At 35.3% G+C, this 25,723-nt stretch overlaps 1 protein-coding gene across 1 annotated transcript; it reads left to right on the plus strand.

Annotated features, from left to right (window-relative positions):
• The first annotated feature begins 7,577 nt into the window (after nucleotides 1-7,577).
• On the plus strand, nucleotides 7,578-10,058 carry LOC104709647 (putative protein phosphatase 2C 54). Its single transcript, XM_087463187.1, has 4 exons — nucleotides 7,578-8,226; nucleotides 8,578-9,056; nucleotides 9,402-9,550; nucleotides 9,751-10,058. The coding sequence occupies exons 1-4, from the start codon at nucleotides 8,088-8,090 to the stop codon at nucleotides 9,872-9,874; spliced, it is 891 nt and encodes a 296-aa protein (XP_087319313.1). The 5' UTR covers nucleotides 7,578-8,087; the 3' UTR covers nucleotides 9,875-10,058.
• Nucleotides 10,059-25,723: the final 15,665 nt, after the last annotated feature.

A 25,723-nucleotide genomic window follows, 5' to 3' on the forward strand; every position in this document is an offset into this window, starting at 1 on the left:
TCAATTCTGTGAAAAGTCCAATATTAGACTTTTGGTAAAATTGAACTCCAATATGTTATTAGAACTTTTGTTTATTTTACGGCTTAACCGTTCTAACGATTGGATAATTCGAACGATACCATGCTTAATCAGAAAAGTGGTCCGGTACATTTTTTTTTTTTTTTTTCTATCCCTTACTTGATAGGTTTACCCGAAGGACAACAACAATTCTGTTTTTCTTCTAAAAAGTTTTGGTTGAAAATTTTACTTTTTCTTTTTTAACTCAGTGAAATGTTTATTTTCATTTAACAAAAGGAAAATGTAATACATAGTTTAGAAAATATACTTTAAATTCATTTTAAGAGCTATTTCCTGATAATTGAAATTAATTTTGGAGCTCTTTCCTGATATTTTAAATTTATATTTTTGTAATTTTGGTGCTTAGCTGTTTAAAAAAAAAGAAGTGCTTATATAATAGTCGCATAAGTTAACCAACGAACATTATGGAAACCCATTTTGGATTTTTTAGTGGATCATTATCCTGCTCAAATATATTCCAACTATTCAACAGTCCTTAAAAAGAGAAATTTTAAAATCTTGTACCTATCCGTTTCATAAAACTAAGCATTGTTGTCGCCGTTTCTTTCTTTGCATTTTTTCTTTCAATTTGAGCTTTTTTGAAACATATGCAAGTTGACGAACAAATATGCATGCAAGTTATGAAACAGACGTGTGTCGTTTCACTCGTAAGATGTGTCTGTTAGTGGACGGACCTCCATTCGCAGGCATATGATGTTCTTTTTTGTTTCTTTCTATAAACCTTATATAATTATAAATGCTTTACTCATTTGAACTTTTCGACGTAGACTAGTGAATCAATGGAAAAGAGAGAGATATTTTCTCAATCAAGTGTGGATATTTTGTAGATTTTTAGATCATTTTTTTACAAGAATAACAAAAGAATAAATATTTTTGATACTCGACGTATTTTATTAGAGTTAAGAATAAGTTGATGGACTCTTACAATATTTATTTTGTAATATTCATATTAGACGTATAATGTTTTTATGGCAAATTTATCAAAAAATGATTTAAAAAATTTACTCAAAGAGCAAACAATATCGTCGATAATCTCTTTAGAAGATTTCATTTCATATTTATATCTCATAAAAACATTTTTTTAAAACTTCTAACATTGAATGTGGCTTGTTAATCTAATTAGAGAAACTATTTAAACATATTGATAACACACAATACATGCAAATATACAAGGTTTCATGAACAGTTTTAGTGCTATGTCGTTGTAATGGGGTTTTCCAAGTGCATCATCTGCCATTATACAATTTCCGACCAAGTCAAAAATGTCTAAATGATAAAACGTTTAAACCAAGAAATGAAACAATCCGACCCGTTTTTTTATAAATAATATAATATATAATTAAGTATCCCATACTACTTAATTAAACTAACTAAACCACAATTCAACAGTAAACCAACAACAACCAATATGGACAGCGGAAACATACCAACAATACAAAACCAACATATCATTAATACCATATCATTCCTAACCATTCTAACCAGCAACCTAACATAACTCTATCCAAGGTTCCAACATCAATATCATAACCAACAACACACAAACGAGACCCTAGATCATCCTCCTCCTCATCGCCTCGATTCCACGATCACACTTTGCCTTTACCTGCACCGCAAACACAAATTGAGATGCATGAGTATTTAATAAACACTCGGTGAGGCAATCCTCCCATCTACTGGACTATACGCACAAGCAACTGAGCTACCAATGTCAAACACAATCAACAAACAAGACATACAAACCAGGAACCAATTATCGTCTTCACTGGAACCAGCCAAGTGTCGACCGACAATACCCCATAGTGTCGATCGATGCTGATCTTTGGTGTCGACCAACATCCACCTGGTGTCGATCGACACTGACTCTGCAACCATGATCTACTCGAAGCCGAGAGTCGAATCTCGCTTCCTATCTCCTCCAATCCTCCCAATACTCAACCCAAAGCCATATGAATCCGTGGGAACCCTATAGCAACCATAACAAGCAAGAAAAACATCACACACAACAACAAAAAAGCAAGACAAAGGAAATCTCAGGCTTAGATCAGCCATGGTCATGCACTCACCTCTTTACAGGAAGATTCTGACCAACAACAACGAATCCAACCCTCCTAGCAAGCTTCTAACACCCTTATAGCCTTAAATCTCCCAAGAACAGCCAAGGATCTCACAAATCTCTCTCAAAAATGTTTTCTCCTTCTTCTCTCTGTTTTTCTATAAAAAACGGCTAAAAGAACGAAATAAGTCGAGTTCCCCTTTTAAACTCGAGTTTAGGGCTTCCCCTAAACCAACCACGCAAACCGGACGATTAAAATCGAACCGATCAAACCGTTCGCAAATGGTGTCGACCGACACCCTAACAAAAATTCCAAAAATTGGTTTGCGGGTGTTACAATTCTCCTCCACCAACAAGGATTCGTCCTCGAATCCCGTAACACCGTCCATCCACCAAGGACCCTCGTGCAATCTTCACCACAGCCCGCACATCTTCCGACCGGACTGAACACCGCCAACCAAGGCTTCTCGTGCAACTGCAGCAACAGTCCGCACATCCACGTGACCCAGCGGTCTATATAACCCTGATCCCACTGGTCAGCACCAAACAAACCCCACCGGTCAACCCAACCATACTCTCTTAATCATCACAACTCTGCCCCCCAGCCAGCATAAACATGACCCTTCCGGTTAACACACAGAAACCCCGAGGATGAACCCCCATCAACCCCGAGATCCATATTCGATCACAACAGGAAATCCGAGATTGAACCTCCATCAATCTCCTAAAACCGCATCCGATCACAGCAGAAAATCTGAGATTGAACCCCATCAATCTCCTAAATCTGCATCTGATCACAACAGGAAATATGAGATTGAACCCCCATCAATCTCCTTAATCTGCATCCGGTCACACTGCTTATCTCCACGTCCTTGAAACTTTTGCCACCAACTCACCTGCTCTTAGGTCGCAACCTTCAACCATACCGATCTCACTCTCAGACCCCCCGTCTTCGAGTCATACCGTCTCACCCTCAGGTCGTCACTCTCGGGATCTTGGTACCAGGATAACCCCCATCTCCTCAGGAGAACTCCCATCTCCTCTGCCACCCTCAGGACCGCAGTCCCTCGAGCTATTGGTATCTAGGGAACCCCTCGTCCCCTCAGGAGAACTCCCATCTCCTCATAAGTTGTTCAGGACCCCCCGTCCCTATAGCAAAAGGTCATAACGTCTATAATCATTTCTCTAATCAGTACAACCCCCGTGATCCGCGTAGAACATCTCCATGTCCTACCAACACCATATACTCTCCCTTAATATCACCCCTGCCTTGGCCACCCCCATGCCTCACTCCAAAACATCTCAAACACTTTGGTGCTCACACACACCCTTTCCAAAAATAGACAAGTTCCAACATTTCATAAACTTTCTATTTTTAGAAACTTTCTATTTTCCTTTTTGCAACGTCACTTTCCATAAATAGCAAAGCTCTAACTCCTTTAATACTTTCTATTTTAGAAACTTTTATTTATGGAAAATTTCCATTTATAGAACTCCCGAGCGAATTCCTTTCCATGAGATCCACAAATCACAAATCCAAAGAACTCCATTTATTAAAACCTCAAATGCAATAATCGTTTACAACTCCAAACGAAAATACATAAACGAAAGAAAGAGAACTAAAAGCTAAAACTAAATGCCGGGTTGGGCACCCGGTCCTCCCTTCGGCTGCGCCACAACCTCGATCATCTACTTTCACTTAGGACAGAAAGGCCTGAGATGCCCCTCCTCCCCACAATGATAACACAATCGACGACACTCCTGCAGGTCACCTTTCTTGGGACAGTTGACCCTTTCTTGGGACAGTCTGCCAACCTGTGATCCCTGCTTCCACATCTGAAACACCCTCGCCCGCCTTGTTGCATACCTGACATGTCTTCTAGCTTCCTCTTCTGTCCCTGCGCTGGCTTGCTGCCTTTGACAGGAACGATCGTTTCTGGCGTCTCCTCTGCCCGAACTGTCGGGCTAAGCACCTCTACCTTTGACCTCAAGTCATCCTCTATATTAGCTCTGGTCTCCACTAGCTCTGCCCTCGTGGCGTAACTCCTCCCTCTGTAGTGGACCCTCAAGTCCTCATGAAGCTCCCTCATGAACCTCCTGATCTGAGCAACCTCAGACTCCATCGCCCGACCACCATACATCAGAAGCCGACTAAACCCCAAGTCCAGTTCCTGTACCGACCGAGTCCCCTGAGATAAATGTAGGAACTGCACCTCCAACCAGTCTAATGCCTACCTAGGAAAATACTTGCGGTTGAACTCCTCCACGAAGTCAGCCCAAGACATCTCCCTCTGCACTCTCCTAGCAGCCACTGATCTCTACCATAACTGAGCATCACCAATCAGGTTGTGGACCCCTATGTCCACCCAAAACTCCTCAGGACATCTAAGAAACTGGAAGTTACGTTCCACTCCCATCCTCCACGCATCTGCAACAGTATGATCAGTACCACCCGAAAACCACTCAGTATCGATGTAGTTCATCTCCCTCAGCATACTGACATAACGAGAATGAACTCCTACATCCGCAGCCACTAGCTGCTGCACCCACGCCGCCATTGGCGGTACTACCTGTGCTTGTGCCGGTACCACTCCCGGTATCCGCGCCAACAGTTGTGTCAACAAGCCCGCAAAATCAACACCTCCCTCGGGGCTCCACCTGCTGGGAATCCCGCACCCGGAACCCTAGCATCACCAGCCACCCCGACACTGACACCGCCCACACCGACACCCTCAGCACCTACGGTCCCATCGACACTTCCACCGGCCACACTTATGGGCCCCTCCTCGAAGCCCTGCGACTCACCAACACCCTCAGCTGTCACACTCTGATCCACGGTATCACTAGCCGTTGGGCCTCTGCCCCTACCACGACCACGTCCACGTCCACGACAACGTCCGCGTCCACGACCACGTTCGAGTCCACGACCAGCAACAGCACCACCTCTAACCATCTGCACTACCCAGAACAGAAGGCTAAGTACACAACTCAAAACCGCACACAAAACACACATCTTACCGTGGAATCTCCTTGAAGGCTCAAATAGGATGATACTAGGACTCCATACCAGAAACAAATTGACTAACTACTCATAATCAATTCCATCATATAACATCATGCATCAAACAACATAGAAATCAATTAAACAAATTAAATCCCTAAACCTCTCTAAACCATCAACTTAACCATCCTAGAACCGTAAGGGCTCTGATACCAAACTGAAACAACCCAACCCGTTTTTTTTTAATAATATAATATATAATTAAGCATCCCATACTACTTAATTAAACCAACCAAACCACAATTCAACAGTAAACCAACAACAACCAATATGCACAGCGGAAACATACCAACAATACAAAACCAACATATCATTAATACCATATCATTCCTAACCATTCTAACCAGAAATCTAGCATAACTCTATCCAAGGTTCCAACATCTCATAACCAACAACACACAAACGAGACCCTAGATCATCCTCCTCCTCATCGCCTTGATTCCACGATCACACTTTGCCTTTACCTGCACCGCAAACACAAATTGAGATGCATGAGTATTTAATAAACACTCAATGAGGCAATCCTCCCATCTACTGGGCTATACACACAAGCAACTGAGATATCAATGTCAAACACAATCAACAAACAAGACATACAAACCAGGAACGAAGTATCGTCTTCACTGGAAGGGAGGTGTCGACCGACACTACCCCACAGTGTCGATCGATGCTGATCCCTCGTGTCAACCGACACCTACCCGGTGTCGATCGACACTTACTCTACAACCGCGATCCGCTCGAAGCCGAGAGTCGAATCTCGCTTCCTATCTCCTTCAATCCGCCCAATACTCAAACCTATATCCATATGAATCTGTGGGAACCCTATAGCAACCATAACAAGCAAGAAAAACACCACAAACAACAACAAACAACCAAGACAAAGGAAATCTCAGGCTTAGATCAGCCATGGTCATGCAATCACCTCTTTGCAAGAAGATTCTGACCAACAACAACGAATCCAACCCTCCTAGCAAACTTCTAACACCCTCCTAGCCTCATATCTCCCAAGAACAGCCAAGCATCTCACAAATCTCTCTCAAAAACGTTTTCTCCTTCTTCTCTCTGTTTCTCTGTCAAAAACGGCTAAAAGAACGAAATAAGTCGAGTGCCCCTTTTAAACTTGAGTTTAGGGCTTCCCCTAAACGAACCACGCAAACCAGACGATTAAAATCGATATGATCGAACCGTCCGCAAACGATGTCGACCGACACCCTAACAAAAATTCCAAAAATTGGTTTGCGGGTGTTACAATATCCCGTCACTAAGTCAATTTACATATTTTTCTAAAACCACATATGTTATTTGCAAATGTTAATTTTGTGATGCAACCTCAGCTTCTTCTTCTAAAAAAAAATATATTGTACTTTAAATATGTTGTTTTGCCAATATTTTGGGTTAAAATCATTTGATAAAATTGATGAAGTCTCGAGCTTGTTTTATATATATATATATATATATATTAAAATTGTAGCTCCAGTTGATATTATATCTTATGAGATATACTACACAAATCACATGTCACTTTTTGTAACGGCTTACATATCATTTTTTCTATATTTTTTGACCATTAATTACTTTTTATAGATGGATTTTTTTTTTCAAAGTTTTTTTTCATAGTTTTCTAAAAAAAAGTGTGATCCTTATAATATCTTTATTTTATACTAAAACTTTTAAGTTGAGTTATGTTATTAATTTTTTACTTTTTATAAGTGAAATTTAATAATAAATCTTTGTAGTATATGTTTCTTAGAAACTAATGTTTCACTTCAGTTTTATTTTTCTGTTTAGATTTTTATAAATACAATTACATAAATTGTTTTTAACTCCACCATGCATTAAAATCTTACTTCCATTCTAAAACTTATTAACACATTCTAAATTTTAGAATGTGATCATTTTTGGTTATAATTTGAATAATAACATTATTACTAAAACGAATTTATATTATTATTTTTACTAATTTAAATTTTTTATTTATTTTACTTATTTCATTTGTATATAGTTATTAATTTTATTATTTGCTAAAAACAATTATATTATTTTCATACTATTTTAAAATATGATTAATTTTATTTAATTCGTTTTTTATTTATTTTGACTATTATTAATTGTAAATAATAGATAATCAATTAATGAATATTTAAAATAATATTTTTTATGCATAAACAAAAAAAATATTGATTAGGTGGATGATGATATGAAGGAAAGAAAAAAGAAAAAAGTTAATTTTATATAATATAGATTTGATTTTATTGTAATTAACTACTTTTAGTAAGAGTATTTCATAATTGTACTTCCGAATTATTATTAGGAGATATATTTTCTCACTTTTTTAATAGTTATCTATATGTATATTTAACTACTTAAGCATGGTGAAAAAGAACCAAAAAAAAGGGTTCTGATTGTCATGGAATATAATAATAAACCTAGTATTTTGAAAATTATAACAAAAATATATAATAGACTACAAGAGTTTTATTAGCCTGATTAGGCCAAGTCTTCAATGTTCTCACCGACCCTTTGCTGGACTCGACATGTTTGGGTTAACGAAGTGTACAGACCACTTGACTAGTAGACGAAAAAGAAAGCAAACAAATATAAATAGCCACATAATCACAAACAATGCGGTCTACCAAGATGTCTAGATTACGGTTTCTATTTTGAAGTACTTTTCTTGTTCCATGAAAAAACGTATCCGAAGTGGCTATCTCTAGACCGTCATTAATTACATTTTTTTTTTCATTTTGTTTCATTATAAATAACAAAAGAAAAAGACACGACAAAATATGTGAGTATATATATACATAAGCATGTGTTAGGTATATAAATCACTTTTTGCCCACCTCAACGGGTGTGTTAGTCTGCGAAAGGCTTTAGAGAAGTCAAAATATCATGAAATCGGACATCACTCCACCAATACTTACCGAAAATGGCGACTGCAGCGAGAATAAGAGAGTAAGAGTTGCTGATCCGGGATGTACCGTTGGCGGCGAGGACAGACCTGTGAAATTACCAAAAATCGAAGACGACGGTACGTATCTTAATTACTAGTTATGATAGTCCTTATATAGTTTTGCTTCTTTTCGAAATTAACAAGAGTGTTTGAATCTAATCTAGCACAAAACTGTTTTTTGTTCTTTTTTTTTTATCATTATCTTGACATAAGAACTAAAATGTAATCTTGTAATATTAAAGAATATTTTTATTGAACGTAAGACTTATTATTTTTCTTGGTTAATAACTTATAACATAAGAACAAATTCTAAAAGTAGCAATCTAATATTATCAAACCCGAAATAATCAGATTAAAGCAAAAACATTTTGGGTGAAGAATGTTATATTGTACGTTTTTTGACAAATAAATGATCTTCAACATATTTAGGGGATGTTGGGACATCAGGAGGAGGAACACAAGTTTTAGTCGATGCACTTATGGCTGACGTGGCAATCAACGATAAAGACGGCAGAACAAACGCCGTCCACGGAGTAGTCTCAGTCATGGGACGGCAGAGAGCTATGACAACCGCTGTTTCCACCGTTGTTGACGAGATTCCGTCTTATGACATCTTCGGAATTTTTGACGGTCTTAGGCTCGCTAAATTCTTCGAGGACAGGCTGCGTCGGCTTGTGAAGGAGGAGGTCAAAGCATGCTACGGCTGTGGGGCGGCGGCGGACTGGAATAAAGTTATGAGATCGTGTTTTTCGGAAACGGTGGGGACAGTGGGGACAACCGCGGCAGAAGCGTTGGTTACGATTGTCGGAAAAGAGGAGGTGATTGTTCTGTGCCGTGGCGGTGCAAGGGTGGTTCTTTACTCTCAAGGCGGTGTAGCTTTGCCTCTATGCCATATTCATCATCACAAGGTAGTGTTTTCTTGCATTTAAATTCATTAAATTAAATCATTTATTTTGCATTAGTTTGTGCATGATTTTCTGTGTTATTTAGTTTTTTTTTTTTTTTTTTTTTTGTGGTATAACAAAATACGATGCTAAGTTTAATTACATAAATAATGTTTTCTTTTCCCATTTTTGTAATTTTAATAATAAAACAAATCACTAAGAGAAATTATATCCATATTGTGTAATTTAAAAACTATTGTATACTTTCTACCGTAGAAAATTATAATCTATCGTCAGTCACAAAAATGTATTTTTTTTGTTTTTTTTTAGTATATCTAACCGAATATACTTTTTTGTCATCTTTTTCAGAATGGTATGGAGCAAATCTTGAAGATACATAAACGAAAAAAGATAGACGATTTCATAGTACTTGCATGTGAAGGCCTATGGGACGTTGTCTCCGACAGTGACACATATCAGCTTGTCAAACGTTGTCTTTACGGCAAATTACCAGACGGGTTAGATCCTTACTATATTAGTTTTATTTCTTTTCAAACAAATTTTGATTTCTTGTTTTTCTTTCCTAATATATAGTTAGCAATTTATGTGATTTTCAAGATAAATTTCTCTCCATTATTGTTTAATTGGAGAGTAAGATAATTACTATAAGAATAGTAGAATCTGATACTTGTTTTGTTTTGTCTGATATATATGGCAGATGTACAAGTGAATCAAGGACGACGAAGGCTGCAGTGATACTGGCAGAGCTTGCAATTGCTAGGGGAAGCAAAGAAAACATAAATGTCATCGTTATTGATCTCAAAAGCTCCTCAGTTTCCTAGTTTTTTTTTCTTAATTTTAGTTTTTTTCTTACTTGCGATTCTTAATTATTATTATTACTTTGTTTTTTCTGAGTTAAATTTTTTCCGTTTTACATCTTTCTTTTTTAGATGATATCTTTTTTATTATTGTTTTTTTGTTCGATTAGTTCTTTTTTTTTTTTCTGTTAATGTAATTTGTTTGGGAGTTTGTTTCTCACACCTCAACTTTGTCATCATCCTCGGTGACAAGTTATTATTTAAATATTATATATATATATATATATATTAAAGGTAATTTTTTGAATTAAAATTATTGCATACTGATATAATATTATTATATATTAGTTTGTTGCCCGCGCGTTATACTTAATTTTAGTTAGAGTTGTTTTCTATATTTTTATTTTGTGTTTGTTATTTATTAGTATTTATTATTTTATATGTTGGTTGTATTTATACTATTAATTGGAAAATACATTTATAGCTAAAAAAAACATAATATATATATATATATATATTGCCAAATAGATCCACTTACTTATATAATAATAATAAAATATTAAATTTCTCTAAAACAATAGTAACAATTAGTAAAGAAATAAATGATTAATTTTTTTATAATAATTTATAGATTTCGTATATATATTTTGATATTGATATAAAGTATAAATAATTAATTTTGAATATATTAAGTTTTTCAAATATTTTTCTAAATTAAATATTAAATTAATGATTTTTTCTTTAAATTTAATTAGAATATATCGTTACTATAAAAAAAACTAAAGCCAACAAGATTACAAAATAAAATTTAAAATATTATAATAAATACGAAATTATTTCTATTAATAATTCCTTGAATTTATATAGTTATTAAAATTTTATAAACTAATAAGAGATTTCCGCAATTAATAACATACCAAAAATGTAACTTATTATTTAAAAATATTTCCATAACAAATGAATCTAATTAATTTCGAATAGTATTTATGAAAATAACTTAACTTAAATTTAAATAGATGATTTATTTTAAGAAATCTTGAAATAAAACCAGTAATTATTTACCAAATTTCTAAAATTTAGGGATTATTTCTAAAACTAACCTTGTATATTTACTCTCATTGGTTTAATAGGAAAATCTAGACAATTAATTCAATATCCAATTCTAATTATCCATATAGATTCAAACATATTGTATATGCATTAACTGAAAACTAAATAAGTTTTTAAAAGATTTTATATAGATTTTTTAGTTACGTAAAGGTAAAAATGTTTACTCTTTCGAGCTTATAAATAGAGTAATCGAACTAACATTCACATATCATATACACCACTCTAGCACTATTTTTGTTTGTATCTCTTTGTTTCTGCAGAAAAAAAAAAGAAAAAAAAAGTGTTTCTCTATTAAGTTTGCATAATATACCTTGCTAACATCTACTATATTCTTTTTTTAGTTCACCAATACCATGTTTTATGTCCAGTTTATGATTTATGATTCTTATGATTTGTTAAATTTATAATTTTCTGTTGTGTATATAAACATATACAAATTAAGATTTTTTTTCGAAAGCATATATTTTTCTACCAAGAAATTGTATATAAGGGAGAACTGTGGTATGAACGGGTGTTCATGCAATTGACATAGCATCTGCAAAACAAGAAAATTACATTTGATTGCTTAAAAGAAGTCTACATTTTATATGAACCTAGTAAGTCACAAAATACTATATTATGTTCTGAATATTTTATATGATATGGATGCCCATTATCGACCCATTAATAGATCTGGTGTATAACCTAAAATCTTAAAATTGTATCAATATATATATGTTATATCTTATGGGATGATTAATAATACAAGAGAACAATTCCTGAAACCTCTTGTTATAACACGTTATCAACACGAGTCTCTAACCCTAACCGTTTAAATAAATTTAAAAAAAACCTAGCCATCAACGTTGTGTTTTCTCACCGGAAAATACTACCGAAAACCCCTATGTTCTCCGTAGATGGTGTCTCCGATCTCAACGTCTTCGGTTTGATCGAGATAAGTATTCATAATTTTGTATTCATCGTATGCTATGTCATAACGTGGAATGAATAATTATGTACTTAATCATGATCACCCTTTACCTTCCACTGGTTTAATTTGTAAAGGTTTAATTATGTACAGATCCATTAATTACGACATTACAAGATCTATTTAATTTGTATTATGTAATTATGTATGGTTTGGTTCATATTCTCACGAACTGAAAACATTATTATTTTATTGTATGGTCAATTTAATCGTGTGTTCTGAATATGAGTAATGATTTGCTCCATATGTTGATTTATTACGAGATTGACTTAGGATCAATTTCAATTTCTATACTCTGATCGATTAGATTATGCTTATTCATTCATTAGGATTCGTTGGGATCATACATCCATAGGCATAGTTTATTATGCTACTCGTTCATTTATGAAATCTTAAATATATTTATACAAAAAAAATTGTGATTTGACTACATATTTCTTACTGTTTTGAAGTAAAGGATCTAACATAGAGGATTATTAAGCAAATAATCGTTAGAGGAAAACGGCTCTACTGATCGAGTATATGATCGATAAACTTCCGCTAAAATCTATAGCCAAGGTGTCTCAGAATTCCAATCATTCTTCCTATTGAGATAAGTATTTTTCATGTTTAAAATATCTCTCACGCTTATAGTTATAGTTAGCCTCTGCTTGGAGGGGTTGGGCAAAGTTGCTTGGACCAAAAATTTTACGCTTATAGCTAAGACAAAAATTTTTATTTTACTGTTTAAAAAAAAAAGAAATAAATAAAACCACTTTTTTATGAAAATTATATTAATAGAGGCCTATAAATTATTTTTTTTGGTGTGAAATATATCCCAAATATAATATATAAATGTGATATATATAGATATATATATATACACATATTTTTAAATACATTTAATAAAAGGTCCCTAATATATATATATATAAAGATATGATGCTTAATACTTATTTAACATTCATTTATATGATGGTTATAATTTTTGTGAATTACTTTATTTGTTTAATCACAAAATTAAATTAGATATAATATCATAATGAAATATTTTAAATCATATCTCCAACCTTATTTGGTGAATAAATTGAAAATTTAGTAGCAAATTATTAAATAATGATTATTGATCATGTTTTCTTGGCATCACTTCTATGAAGAGGTTTAAGACCAAGAATATGACCATAAAAATTCAATAGTTCTTTAAAATAATCTAAAGAAAGTAAATGACTAAAAGCCTATAAGAGAATATATACAAACAACTTAATTCCACTTATAACCAAGATTATAATAGAAGATAATATCATTGTTGGAAATATATTAGAGAAAATATATTCTACTTGTCACAAAATATTGTTGTCGTGTAAGACACAATATAATGAAAAATATTTTTTAAAAATATTATAATCTCATTTTTTTGTGACTGTGTAAAATTATGAGATATTGATGTAAATCACATCCTATTGGCTTGGTCTATTCATTAAACTGAATATGAATTTATGCAAAGAAAAAGAAAATGTCAAATCAATGATAAGAAAGTTGCTATAAAAGTGGTTATAAATGTGGGTATGATATATATATAATGTCGCGGTTAAGTCCACTATTATCTCCACTATAAGTGAATAATAAGTACATGAGGTACTTATCTCATCTATATATGATGATGATGAAAGAAGTTAGTGTGAGACAATTTCAACTATTCTACTACAATAGTGTGAGACAATTTCAACTATTCTACTACAATAATAAGTAGTAGAAAAAGTATTGAAAGCTCTTGAAGAGTGTATCTACTATTGTTTATGGAACACAATTTGATATTAATGTGTTATAGTCTCCCAAGTCTCAAAGTTAAAAGGTTTAAGATATAATACATGACTCAGTTTGAGAATGTTATTGATTACAGAGTGGGATTCAAATCGAGATTGATAGACATGAAGTGTCATCATCTCGAAGGGGAGAATTCATGAATCCCACATACATAGGTGATTGAACAAATATAAGATTATGTTCACACCCAAAATGAGTTTAATCACTCATATGCAAAAGCAAATCTTGAGGATTTGAAAAGTAATAATGTTGAGACAATATGCGAAGAAAATACTTTGAAATCATAAGTATTACCCAAGGCAATAAAACGATTTTAGAGATTACATGCATTATCTAGAAGATAAAATGCTTTGTGAAAATCTCACTGTTAGGCATGACAGGTTAAGCCATTTCGGTTCAGTAGTGATGCGATAGAATAATCAAAAATTTCTGAAAAGATTCATTAGAGAACCTAAAGAGTTTTCTTTGTGATTTATTATGTGTGTTGCTTTACAAAGCAAGCCGATTATATGGTTTTCACCGACCCCATGGATTTGGATAATGTCAATTTTCTGGTATGTATACGAAGCGATATTGTGGACTGATCATCCACTATATATGTTTGTTATTAACTTGCAACATGGAGTTTGCGAGAGTATTTAGTTAATTGACAATGGTGGTGAAACCATGCCAAGTAATTGACATAAATGACTCTATATGTCTAAGTAATTCGCATCATGCCAACGAATAATCATAAGTACTCCCTCATTACAATTGGTTTGGGTCATAAACCAGATATCTTCCATCTAAATATGTTATACATGTTGGTTGCTCCACCACAATTATATAAGATGGAATTTGAAAGAATGTTGGAAATATGTTGGATATGAAACTCTTTTAAAGATTGAATATCTCGAGAATTTGAGTCTCGAGATGCAGAGACTGTTTTAGTGAGACAGTTTTTCCAACATGAGAGGGAGAAAATAAACAGCTGGTAAAAAAATTATATTGAGAGAAATTATCTTGATCCTCGTACTTTGAAATGTGCGCTAGAAATTGAAAAAGATAATTTATTTGCAAAGTTTAGCAAATATGCTAGAAGGCATTTTCTGACCTTGAGTGACAAAGTCACATATACCAGTTCTGCTCTAATTAATATCAATGTCCTAGAAGGATAAGATCAACTACTAGTATAAGTCTAAAGATCGCATGAAATGTGATAGACTTATGGTTCCAAATATAAGCATCCTCGGTAAAGAAAAGGAGCATAAATTAATATGGCACTGGGGAAGCAGAGAGTTATATAAAATCTCTAGAGGATATCTAGAGACAAAGACATGAGTAAGAAAGAGATTCAAGTACCTGAGAATCATAATGAAAAGAAATCTCAACAAGTTGAGTCATGTCTCGAAAGAAAAGGAACCAATAAGCAAATCGACGTCGTAATATGTTTGCATGCAGTGTTGCAGTTGATTATGTTATGGATTAAAATAGAGGATCGTAAATCCGCGGTTAATAGAAAAGTTGAAAGTGTACACAAAGAATGATTGGTTAATCATTGAAAGAAGTAACTATAAAATAGTTCAAGTCTCTTAAAGAGATAATATTTGGACTTGTAGTCCTTACACTTGAAAGTGTAAAATGAGTGGGACATAAGAGGATCTTTATGAGAAAGTACATGTAGTAGTACAATGATTCTCATAAGTATTTGATATTTATTATGAGAAATGCACTCTCATATGGTGGAAGCAACTTTTTAGATCCCTTATTAGTTTGAAAATAAGGCAAGAGTTGATTAGTCTATTTATAAGGTTTTCAAACTATAAAAAAAATATCCCTTAAAGTAATTATCTTGCTAATTATATTGCTAGAAGCAATACTTTATAGTTCTCGAGAATATTGTAAAAGCAAGAAAAAAGCCTTGATGCTTTTTGACACCTTTGGAGAGAAAAAGGTGAGAGTTTATCTCTATGAGAAAATCATGTGTGTAGATCATTGTTGTTGATCTTAGGGATCTCATAGTGGGTTGAAAATAAATCGGGAACAAGCTAAGAGAAGAACTTATGGTTGTGTAAATCCGAGATTGAACACTCATTGTGATTGTGTTCAAGAAGTATTTTCAAGAAAGTTTAAGGACGTAGGCTTTTACTGAACCTCGTTAAAAGAAAAATTATATGTGTTTCTTGTCTCTTCATCACTTACAAGTGGTTCTTGTTAAAAGAAAGGTAAAAGAACAAGTGCGAAATATGTTGATCATGAAAAGATTATCTGATCTCCAGTAGTGATTTCATATACCAATACCAAGGAATATATGGAGAAATAATCAGTGATGAAATATTACTCCTGAAAGATGGAGAAATCAGATTGTGTAAGATCAAATATTTCATGAAATTTTTTGAGGTTACAGATTTGACATCTGATGAGAGAGATGTTATCTCAAGATGCTTACATTATCTTACATAGAAAATTGGTCTTGTAGTACCATACTAAGAAGAAGAGTTGAAAGAGAAAGTTTTACAAGGAGAGTATGAATAACTCTTATGTATAAGATGATTGTTTGGAAGATTGTATGATTTGGACTTAAAGTTCATATAGATCTTCTATATGAAAGGGGTTCAAATGACTTGAAGTTCAATGACCCGAGAGAATATATGATGATCATATGAGTTCTGTTTATAACAGTTCAGAAAAGATGATATATATGATCATAATGTATAACCTGAAGATGATGCTTTCAGGGAGAGAAATATGATCGTAAGCGTGGTTGTACTCTTTTTCCCTTATCATGGTTTTTATCCCATTGGTTTTTTGCATGAAAAGTTTTTAACGAGACAACGAAGAACACACGAAATATAAACACCTGAAGAGGAATATTTTGATTCCAATGGTGAAAGACTATCATCTTCAAAGTCTTTGATATACATTGATGAGATCGTGAGAGACGAAGATAATGATCAAGATGAGTCATCTAAGAGACCAACAGCTTGTAGAAGAATGGTGATGTACGGTGATATACATGTCCTACAAATTTGTTCAAGTGAAGATTTGACGAACCATTTACCAAGGTGTTTCCAACCACTACTTTCAAGAAGATACTTCATCATATTGGTTCGGTCATCTCAAATATTTCAAGTGATGTACTCAAGAGGGGGAGTAAAAGCGCGTTGCACTCTTTTTCCCTTAACCATGGTTTTTCCCATTGGGTTTTCCTGGTAAGGTATTTAACGAGGCAGCATCTTATATGCGCATTTTGGGACTATATTTTTATAATGGTCATCAAAGGGGGAGTGTTATGAATATTCTATATTGTATGGATGCCCATTATCGGCCCATTAGTAGATCTGGTGTATAAACTAAAACCCTAAAAATTGTATCACTATATATATGTTATATCTTATGGGATAGATTAATAATACAAGAGAACAATTCCTGAAACCTCTTGTTATAACATATTAGTGTTTGTTTTCTTCAATTTTTCTATAGATTTATTTAATAAACGTCTGTAGAAAAGTCTTTATTAGAGTATGTAGTTTAGCTTTGCATTAACATTAATTAACTTTTGAAACCAGCAAATACAGCAAGGGGTACATATACATAAACTATATAAGTACAATTTGAATCGACCCGACCCAGTTTTTTTAAATAATAAATAAAAAGATAATATAATAATAATAAACTACAACTAGTGGTCCCATACCCACTAGCCACTTAGTCACAATCACAATCAACAGCGGAAATAACCAATAATAATTCAATATCCAACAATAATTCTAAATCATAAACTAATGATTCAAACAACATAAACCAGAGAACCAACAATCCTGAACAACATTCTAGGAATCAACTATAGCGACCTAACAGAAGCCAGACAACCAAGCGAACCAATAGAACATCCTCCTCTTCATTGCCTTGATTCCACAATCACACTTTGCCTTTACCTGCACTACAAACACATATTGCAATACATAGAGTATTTAATAAACACTCAGTAAGGCAATCCTCCCCTCTACTGGGCTATACACACAAGCAATAGAGACATCTCTAACCATCAATAAACAATCAACAATCAACCATAACAAACCAGGACTCAACATCAACCGACACCAGTTGAAGGTTGCGTCGACCGACACAAGATCTGCATCGACCGATGCAAGTTAACCTTGCATCGACCGATGCTCCCATTGCATCGACCGACGCATACTCGACATAGCACGAAAACCCTAGAGTTTACGTGCGTCCTCGCATTTGCATCGACCGACGCACAGAGTGCATCGACCGATGCAATGCCGAGCATCGTTTTTCCCCAAATATTCTCGCTGGATCTTCGTTCCTACAACCATAAAACTCAATCCCAAGCCACAAGAAAGCTTCCCAACGTCCCAAATAACAATCTAACAAGTCTAACAACACATAACAAGCAGATCAGAGAAATCTCCAGCTTAGATAAGCCATGGTCATGCACTTACCTTTGCCACAGAAGAATCTGAACCTCAAACAAGCAATAGAACACTCCTAACAAGCTCCTACAACGTCCTAAGCCTCAGATCTCACCAGGAAACGTCACAAATCCACAGAAATCACCAAGAACACTTTTTCTCTCTTTTGTTTCTCTCAAAAACGGGCAAAGTCGACTAATGAGACAAAAGTCAAAACGCTGAAAACTGAACCTGCATCGACCGATGCACCTTCTGCATCGACCGATGCAATCCCCAAACCGGGATTTCGGTTCGCGGGTGTTACACAATTAATCTTCCATGACTATATTGTAATCAGCTGTATGTATTAAATTATATTATTTTCTTATTTTTCCAAATATATGATGTTAACAGATATATAGATATACTATGAATTATATTTATGTTTGTTTCATACGAGAGTTCGAGAATTTATGTTTTCGTCCGGTCCCCTCCCGTTTTCAATCGGAAATTTGTCCCATATTCGGAATGTCGCATATTGAGAATGCTTTCTGTTATGCAACGAAAATTTGAGAAAGGGTATAGGACATAATGGAACATGACAAAACGAAAAGAGAATTACGGCCATCCCTAAATATTTGTATATGTTTCAAACGGGTTTTCATCGCTGTTAGCGGTTATATATTCAATTTGATAGTTCACAAATTCAATAAAATCTAACCAATCATTTATTTGGTTTAGTTTGTTACCAGTCCAACCGTTATGTTGTTCCAAATATTAAGATACTGGTGAAATCATTATTATTTTAAATTTTCAAACATTAATAAACCAAACAAAATATCAAACTAGAATTTTAATTAGTATAAGTTTGATTATATTTACAAAATTAATTTTGTTTATAAACATAATCCCGCAGGACGTGTGGGTCCGAACCTAGTTAACTATAATTTAAGTGAGTAATTTGGTTTTTAATCTACCTGAGGTTGAGGTTAGTTATGTTTGTATAATATAGGTTAATGTGTGTGTGTAGATGTAAGTGATGCATAATTTTTTTTGTCTTGCTGCTTTGATTGTTTATTGCATTATCCAGTACGTTAGTGTAGTTTGGTGTAAGCTTTACGTTGGTAAGACATTTAAGATTGTTTGTAAAGGGTATAGTGATTTGTTTAACTGCTTTTTCGAAATAATATAGAAAGACACTTCAAATTCATCAAAAATAGTGGTATGTATGAAGCGTGTAGAGAAATGGAAATTAGTGAGTTTAAAATGTGAGTTGCTTCTTGTAACTTCAAAGGTGAAGATAATATATATTGTCCCATCACGTAGAGAATTTTCAAATTTCATGAGATGGATGACATTAATGATGCCTTGCATCATAGTACACTGCAAAACAGGGTAATATTTAAATAGGGAAATAGAGTATTTCAGACTTAATCAAGAGAAGAATGAGATGGAGGGTACCTTCTCGTCAATGATAAGGAAGTTTACGCCCATAAGTTGGTCTTTTTTTTGATGTTGCGGGCAGGCCAGAAGCGGAGCATTCTTCGGACGATGTGTTAGTCAAGACGGTCAGCTTTCAGGTGAGCGTATGAAACGATATTGGAATTCATATTTGTCAAAATAGAATTGTAAGCCAAAGTAAAAGGTAAGCCTCCTGCAATTGCAAGTGATTGCATTATATATGAGTGCGACTTACGACAATTAAAGAAAGGAGTAGTGGGTTAAGCATTAGATGAGAGAGCATTGAACAACACAAATATCCGTTAGAACCTTAGCCGTTACAATTGAAGACATGACATGCTCTGTAAGAGTGTGGAGAACTGGAGTAATTATAATTGAATTGAATGCATTTGACAGGAAAAAACGCCATGTACATAGAGCGCATAAAGAGGAGAGGATGTGAAGAGGTGGAGATGCACGGCGCTGTCGAGAAGAAGAGAAAGTGTTATTACTTATTAGGGCTAATAACAATTATGGATCTATATGTTGATAATATATTGGGTATTTTGGTATGTTGGGCTAAAAGTTGTGCAATGATTAGTAGGCCTAGACGAATCAGAACGTCTTCATTGATTGCATAATCTATTTAATTTGAAGGTAACAATATTACGATGTTCAGGCATATGATGAAGTCAGCTTCTCTCTTGAATTAAAATTATTGCATACTGATACAACATTATTATATATATCACGCAATCTCTGTGATCCATCTTATTGTAGCTGATAAAATGTTCCGTAAATGTACAATGCAAATAACGATTCTCTTTTTGATACAATTTTATTGTTGTTCAAAGTGATATTTAAAAAATACAAAAGATAGGAGAGTCAACAAAATATGTAATAAACTATACAAGATTGGAGAAGAAAAGATACTAGTAATTTTAGTAACAAAAACAAAGTCATTCACAACAGTTTGGGGACAAGCTGAAGCTCCACACAGAACTTTTAAATTCTGAAAAAGGTTAGTGGGGCGAGATGAAGAAGTATCGTAGTCTAAATGTGTTTAGAAACTTCATATTTCTCTATTATTCTGATATTGTAGAATAAGATAAACTATAAAACTAATGAATCTGATCATTTTTGTTTGTTTGTGTATTATATAGAAATGGCAGATTTAAAAGTGAATCAATTACGACAAAGGTTGCAGTTACTTTGCTTGCAAATGCTGAAGGAAGCACAACTAAAGTATAAGTGTCTAAAAGTCATGGAGGTTATATCTATGGAGTCACAGTTGGTTAGTGAGGACTAAGAACTTATAGGATATTTTCAGCGCAAACCACGGAAGAGTGGACACAATGATGGATTTTGTTTTCAAGAAGTCAATTTTCTCAAGGGAGTATTTCAGTAAATGTGTGAAGGTGTAGTTTTATTTAGCATAATGAGGCTTGTCTACTATTGTTTGAAAGTGAACTGAAGGTGTAATGGACTGTTTATGATTAGCTTCCAAAGTAAGTGTTTTGGCCTCATTAAGAATGTGGCATCTTTTAATCATTAAAAATACAAGTTAATTAAACTTAAAATATTGGTAAAAAACAATAAATAAAGTAAAAAATTTTAAAACAATAAATAAAGTAAAAAAAATTTACAATCTTTTTTCAAGTGATGATAAAATATTATAGAAAGATAAACATAGAAAATAAGTATTACAAAAAAATATCACAAAATCTTATGATATTCTATATGAAACTCCTACCGGATGTGTGAGCATAAGACATTACTCATGCTAGCTATCCTTATCTCATGAATATTTGTTGTTTTTTTGGCAGAGTGCATATTGTAGAAGATGGAACTTGTTTTATTAAGAATCGATTACAGTCACATATATACTATTACAAGAGGAGGATGCTAGGTTTAACTATATACAGAAGATTCCATAATTAGAGATACGGGAATCACGATGATTGTGAGAATCACGATGATTGTGTGATTTCTTTTACACGCCCCCTCAAGATAGAGGGGTTTGAGACCACTCCAATCTTGTCTCTCAATTCCAGGAATCATTGTCGAGATAACGGTTTAGTTAGTGTCCGCAAGCTGGTCTTTGGTATTGACATGAGCGAGTCGAAGAATGCCTTGTTGAATGTGTCCTCTGATGAAGTGATAATCGATGGCAATGTGCTTCATGCGGGAGTGAAAGACGGGGTTGGCACAGAGAAATGTAGCTCCGACATTATCATAATAGATGACAGGTTTAACCATTATGGTGATGCCAAGCTCAGTAAGAATGGTGCACAACCAGCGCTCCTCCGCGGTTGTGTTAGCAACAGCTCGGTATTTGTCTTCTGTTGATGATCGTGCGAATCTGTTCTGTTTCTTTGCAGACCACGAGATAGGATGCTTTCCAAGATACACAAGATAACCATTTGTAGATACATAGTCATCACGGTCGCCAACCCAATCGGCATCGGAAAATGCATGTAGTGTGAGAGAATTCTGTGCAGAGAAGTAAAGTAGAAGTGCCGGCGAGATATCGGAAGACTCGCTTGGCTGCTTGCCAATGCGTGTGCGTTGGCCGGTGCATGAACCGTGACAACCGATTCATGGCGTATGCAATGTCGGGTCTGGTAAAGGCGAGATATTGCAAGCTTCCAACTAATCATCTGTACTCTGTTGGGTCAGCTAGTGGTGTACCAGAATGGATGGTTAGCTTTGGTGAAGACGCCATTGGTGACCTTACTGGCTTTGAGTGATTGACGAATGGTAAGAGGTTCGGGTGGAGCACTGGATATGAGAACGATGTTGTGGGTGTATTTGGGATTGGGTTTTGTAATTCGGTTTTTGCGGCGAGTTTGCATCTGATGAGTGTTTTGTGGATTCTGGACTTCAGGTTGATGAGAGGAGGAAGACGAAGTTATAATGGTCGGGGCGAAGGATTTTTGTTTGTTGGGTTTTTTTTTGGTGGGTTTTGGTAGTGGATTTGGGGTTTGTGAGGTTGTGATTTTTGGTTGGACCTGTGTTGGACTGTTGGGCCTGGGGATAGATAGTGAATTCGGTCCAGAAGAGCTTTCAGGTGGATTGATTCGAGGTGCTGATTCTAGATCGGCTGTACCAGAGGGGTCATTAGTCGAAGGTAAGGGATGCATACCTTGAGATTCCTGCGATGGTGACGGGTGAGGAGCGGAGTCCAGGGGTTCCGGCGACAAGGCAGGAGACATGAGTGACAGAAGGAGTGGGAGTATGTCGACAGGGGCAGTGGAAGGAGAGGATGGCGAAGAATTTGAGGAAGGAGTGATTTTAGTGAAAGAGTGAAAAGGAAATACAGTCTCGTCAAACTTCACATGATAAGAGACGTAGATACAACCAGAGGTAGGTTGGAAGGACAAGTAGGCGCTTTGCATCAAGGAATAGCCAAGGAAGACACACGTTGTGGATTTATTCTCAAGTTTGTTGGTGTTGTACGGTCGCAGCCATGGAAAGCAGACACACCTAAAGATCTGTAACTTGTTGTAATTAGGTGGTGTGCCAAATAGCTTATAAAACGGGGACTCCATATGAAGAACCTGTGTTGGTAGACGATTGATGAGGTAGGTGGGGCGGCAAATGCATAGGTCCAGTGAGATTTTAACATGCCAACATGGGTGAGCAGTGATAAGCCGGTTTCTACCACATGATGGTGTTTTCTTTCAGATATACCGTTGTGCTCCGGTGTGTGCGGCGGGGATGTGAAGTGAGAGATCCCAACAACAGCGAGGAATAGTCTGAGAGTAAGATATTCACCACCATTATCAGAATATAGAGTGCCTACCCTGGTGTTGAATCGATTTTCCACAAGCGCCTTGAAAGGTATGAAGGTATCACGAACTTGAGACTTTGTTTTGAGAGGAAATAACCATGTATAGCGTGTGTAAAGATCGATGAAAATCACATAGTATTTGTAGTTATCACACGAGAGATTTGGTGTATTCCATACATCAGAGAAAATGTATTAAAGTGGTCGAGTAGAATTGATGTTTGATTGAAGACAAGGGAGTTTATGACTCTTATTGATAAATCAATCAGTACACAAAGAGTTTGTGGAGATAGACTGTTGAGCAGGAAGAGAAAATTTGGAGACAACAGAATTAAGAATTAAAAAAGAAGGATGGCCAAGGCTATAATGCTAATCAGCCATTGATGTTTTAGGAGAGGATGAAGCAAAAACCAAGGAGACATGGGAGGAAGAGAGCGGCCACTCATAGAGATCACTGTTAGTCTTGTATTACAACAAAGAGACCCCGAGCTGAGATCCTTCACCTGAAACTCAGTAGAGAAAAATTCCACAGAAACTTTATTAGTGTTACAAAGTTTGTAAACAAAGATAAGGTTCTTATGGAGATGTGGTACACAAAGAACATTCAGCAAATTGAATGGACAAGTGGGAGAGGATAGAGGTACTGAACCAATGTGAGTTATCTGTAAACCATAGCCATCACCAATGAGGACAGAGTCACACCCGTATAAGGCTGATGGAGTGAGAGATTATAAAGACCAGACGTCATGTGATGCATGGCACCACTGTCCAACACCCAAGGATCAGCAGGAGACGGAGAGCCAAAAGCGAGGTTGGTAGATGGCTGCAAAGGGCGGTATTGGGTGTGCTTTGGTGGCACATGATAGGCTATTTGGAGTACAGTTGCGAGCATCAATTTGCGTTGTGGCCTTGAGTACCACACAGTTGGCACTTGCCTTGATAATCTTTCAGATGACGTGTGTCTTATTTCTGTCCATGATACTGCGAGCATGACTGATTCTTGTTTCAATGTTGAGATGAGCGGTGATTCTGTTTCACAGAAAACTGGCTAGTATTGGCCAAATTTTCAGATACTGGGATCTCGATTTGCTTAGAGGCGAGGGAGATAAGCTTGGCTTCTCGATTCCTTATCTATTAGTTAAATGCATTGCATACCAATTTGGATTCCATAAATTTCAACCACATAATTTTTTTTATAAATGAGACTCATTCTTCCGTTGATGAATCAATATAAAAAATCTCATCTTACTAGAAAATACATTTCACTGAATCCATCAGAATTTCCTTTTGATATCGAAGCCTACAAAAGGCAATCTAAAATTGAAGAGAGGTATATCATCTACTCGTTTCGAGAGTGTCGAAAGAAAATAGAAGAAGATTATCCAAGTAGAATTAAGAGAAAGTACTTGAAGAGAGATCATGTAGCGGCAAACCAAAGACATTGACGACTACTTTGCCTATCAACCTACATATGATGATACAATTTTTCGTGGTTGATTCCGGATACGAAAACAAGTTTTCCTCTGAATCGTTGGTGACCTGTCAAGCAGTGCCAACTACTTCATCCAACGAGTTGACCCAGCCAATAAAGAAGGTATATCCCCATTAGCAAAATGTACCACAACTATGCGAATGTTAGCATATGGTATGGTTGAGGTATTACAGCATTGGAGTGCTTGCGTAGATTTTGTAAAGGAATCATATAGTTGTATGTCAGCGAGATGCAGGGGTTTTCGGGTATGATTGGAAGTATTGACTGCATGCACTGGGAATGGAAAAACTGACCTACAGCGTGGGAAGGCAATTTACTCGAGGAGGTAAGGGAACCACCACTGTTATTCTTGAAGCAGTTGCATCTCCTGATCTATGGATATGACATGCTTTTTTTGGGTGTCCTGGCAAATTGAACGATATCAATGTTCGATGATGTTGAACAAGGAAATACTCCAAAAGTGAACTTCTTTGTGAACCAACGCCCGTATGATATTGCATACTATCTACACTACAAGAAAACACGGTTTTTCCGACTACAATTGGCGACTAAAACCGTAGTCGTTAAATTTAGCGGCAATTTAGCTACTACTTGGCGACTGTTTAGTGACAATTCCTACATTATCGTTCATTTATCGCTAAATTGGACAAAACAAAGGAAGTTGTGAATTTTGTCCTTAAAGAGTCGCCAAATTAGCGACTAATGAAGAAGTCGCGAGTATAGTCGTAAATTTGGCGACTAAATTGCGACATTTTCGGTGGTCGGAATTTTGACGCAAAGCAGTCGCTAAAAGTTGGTTTAAAACACGTTTTTATCATTCCGGGGTAGGTGTACCTGTTTTTGGTGACTACGTGATATAGTCACTTATTAGTCGCTA

This window comes from Camelina sativa, chromosome 8 (assembly GCF_030686135.1).
Source record: "Camelina sativa cultivar CO46 ecotype springtype chromosome 8, ASM3068613v1".
NCBI lineage: Eukaryota > Viridiplantae > Streptophyta > Magnoliopsida > Brassicales > Brassicaceae > Camelina > Camelina sativa.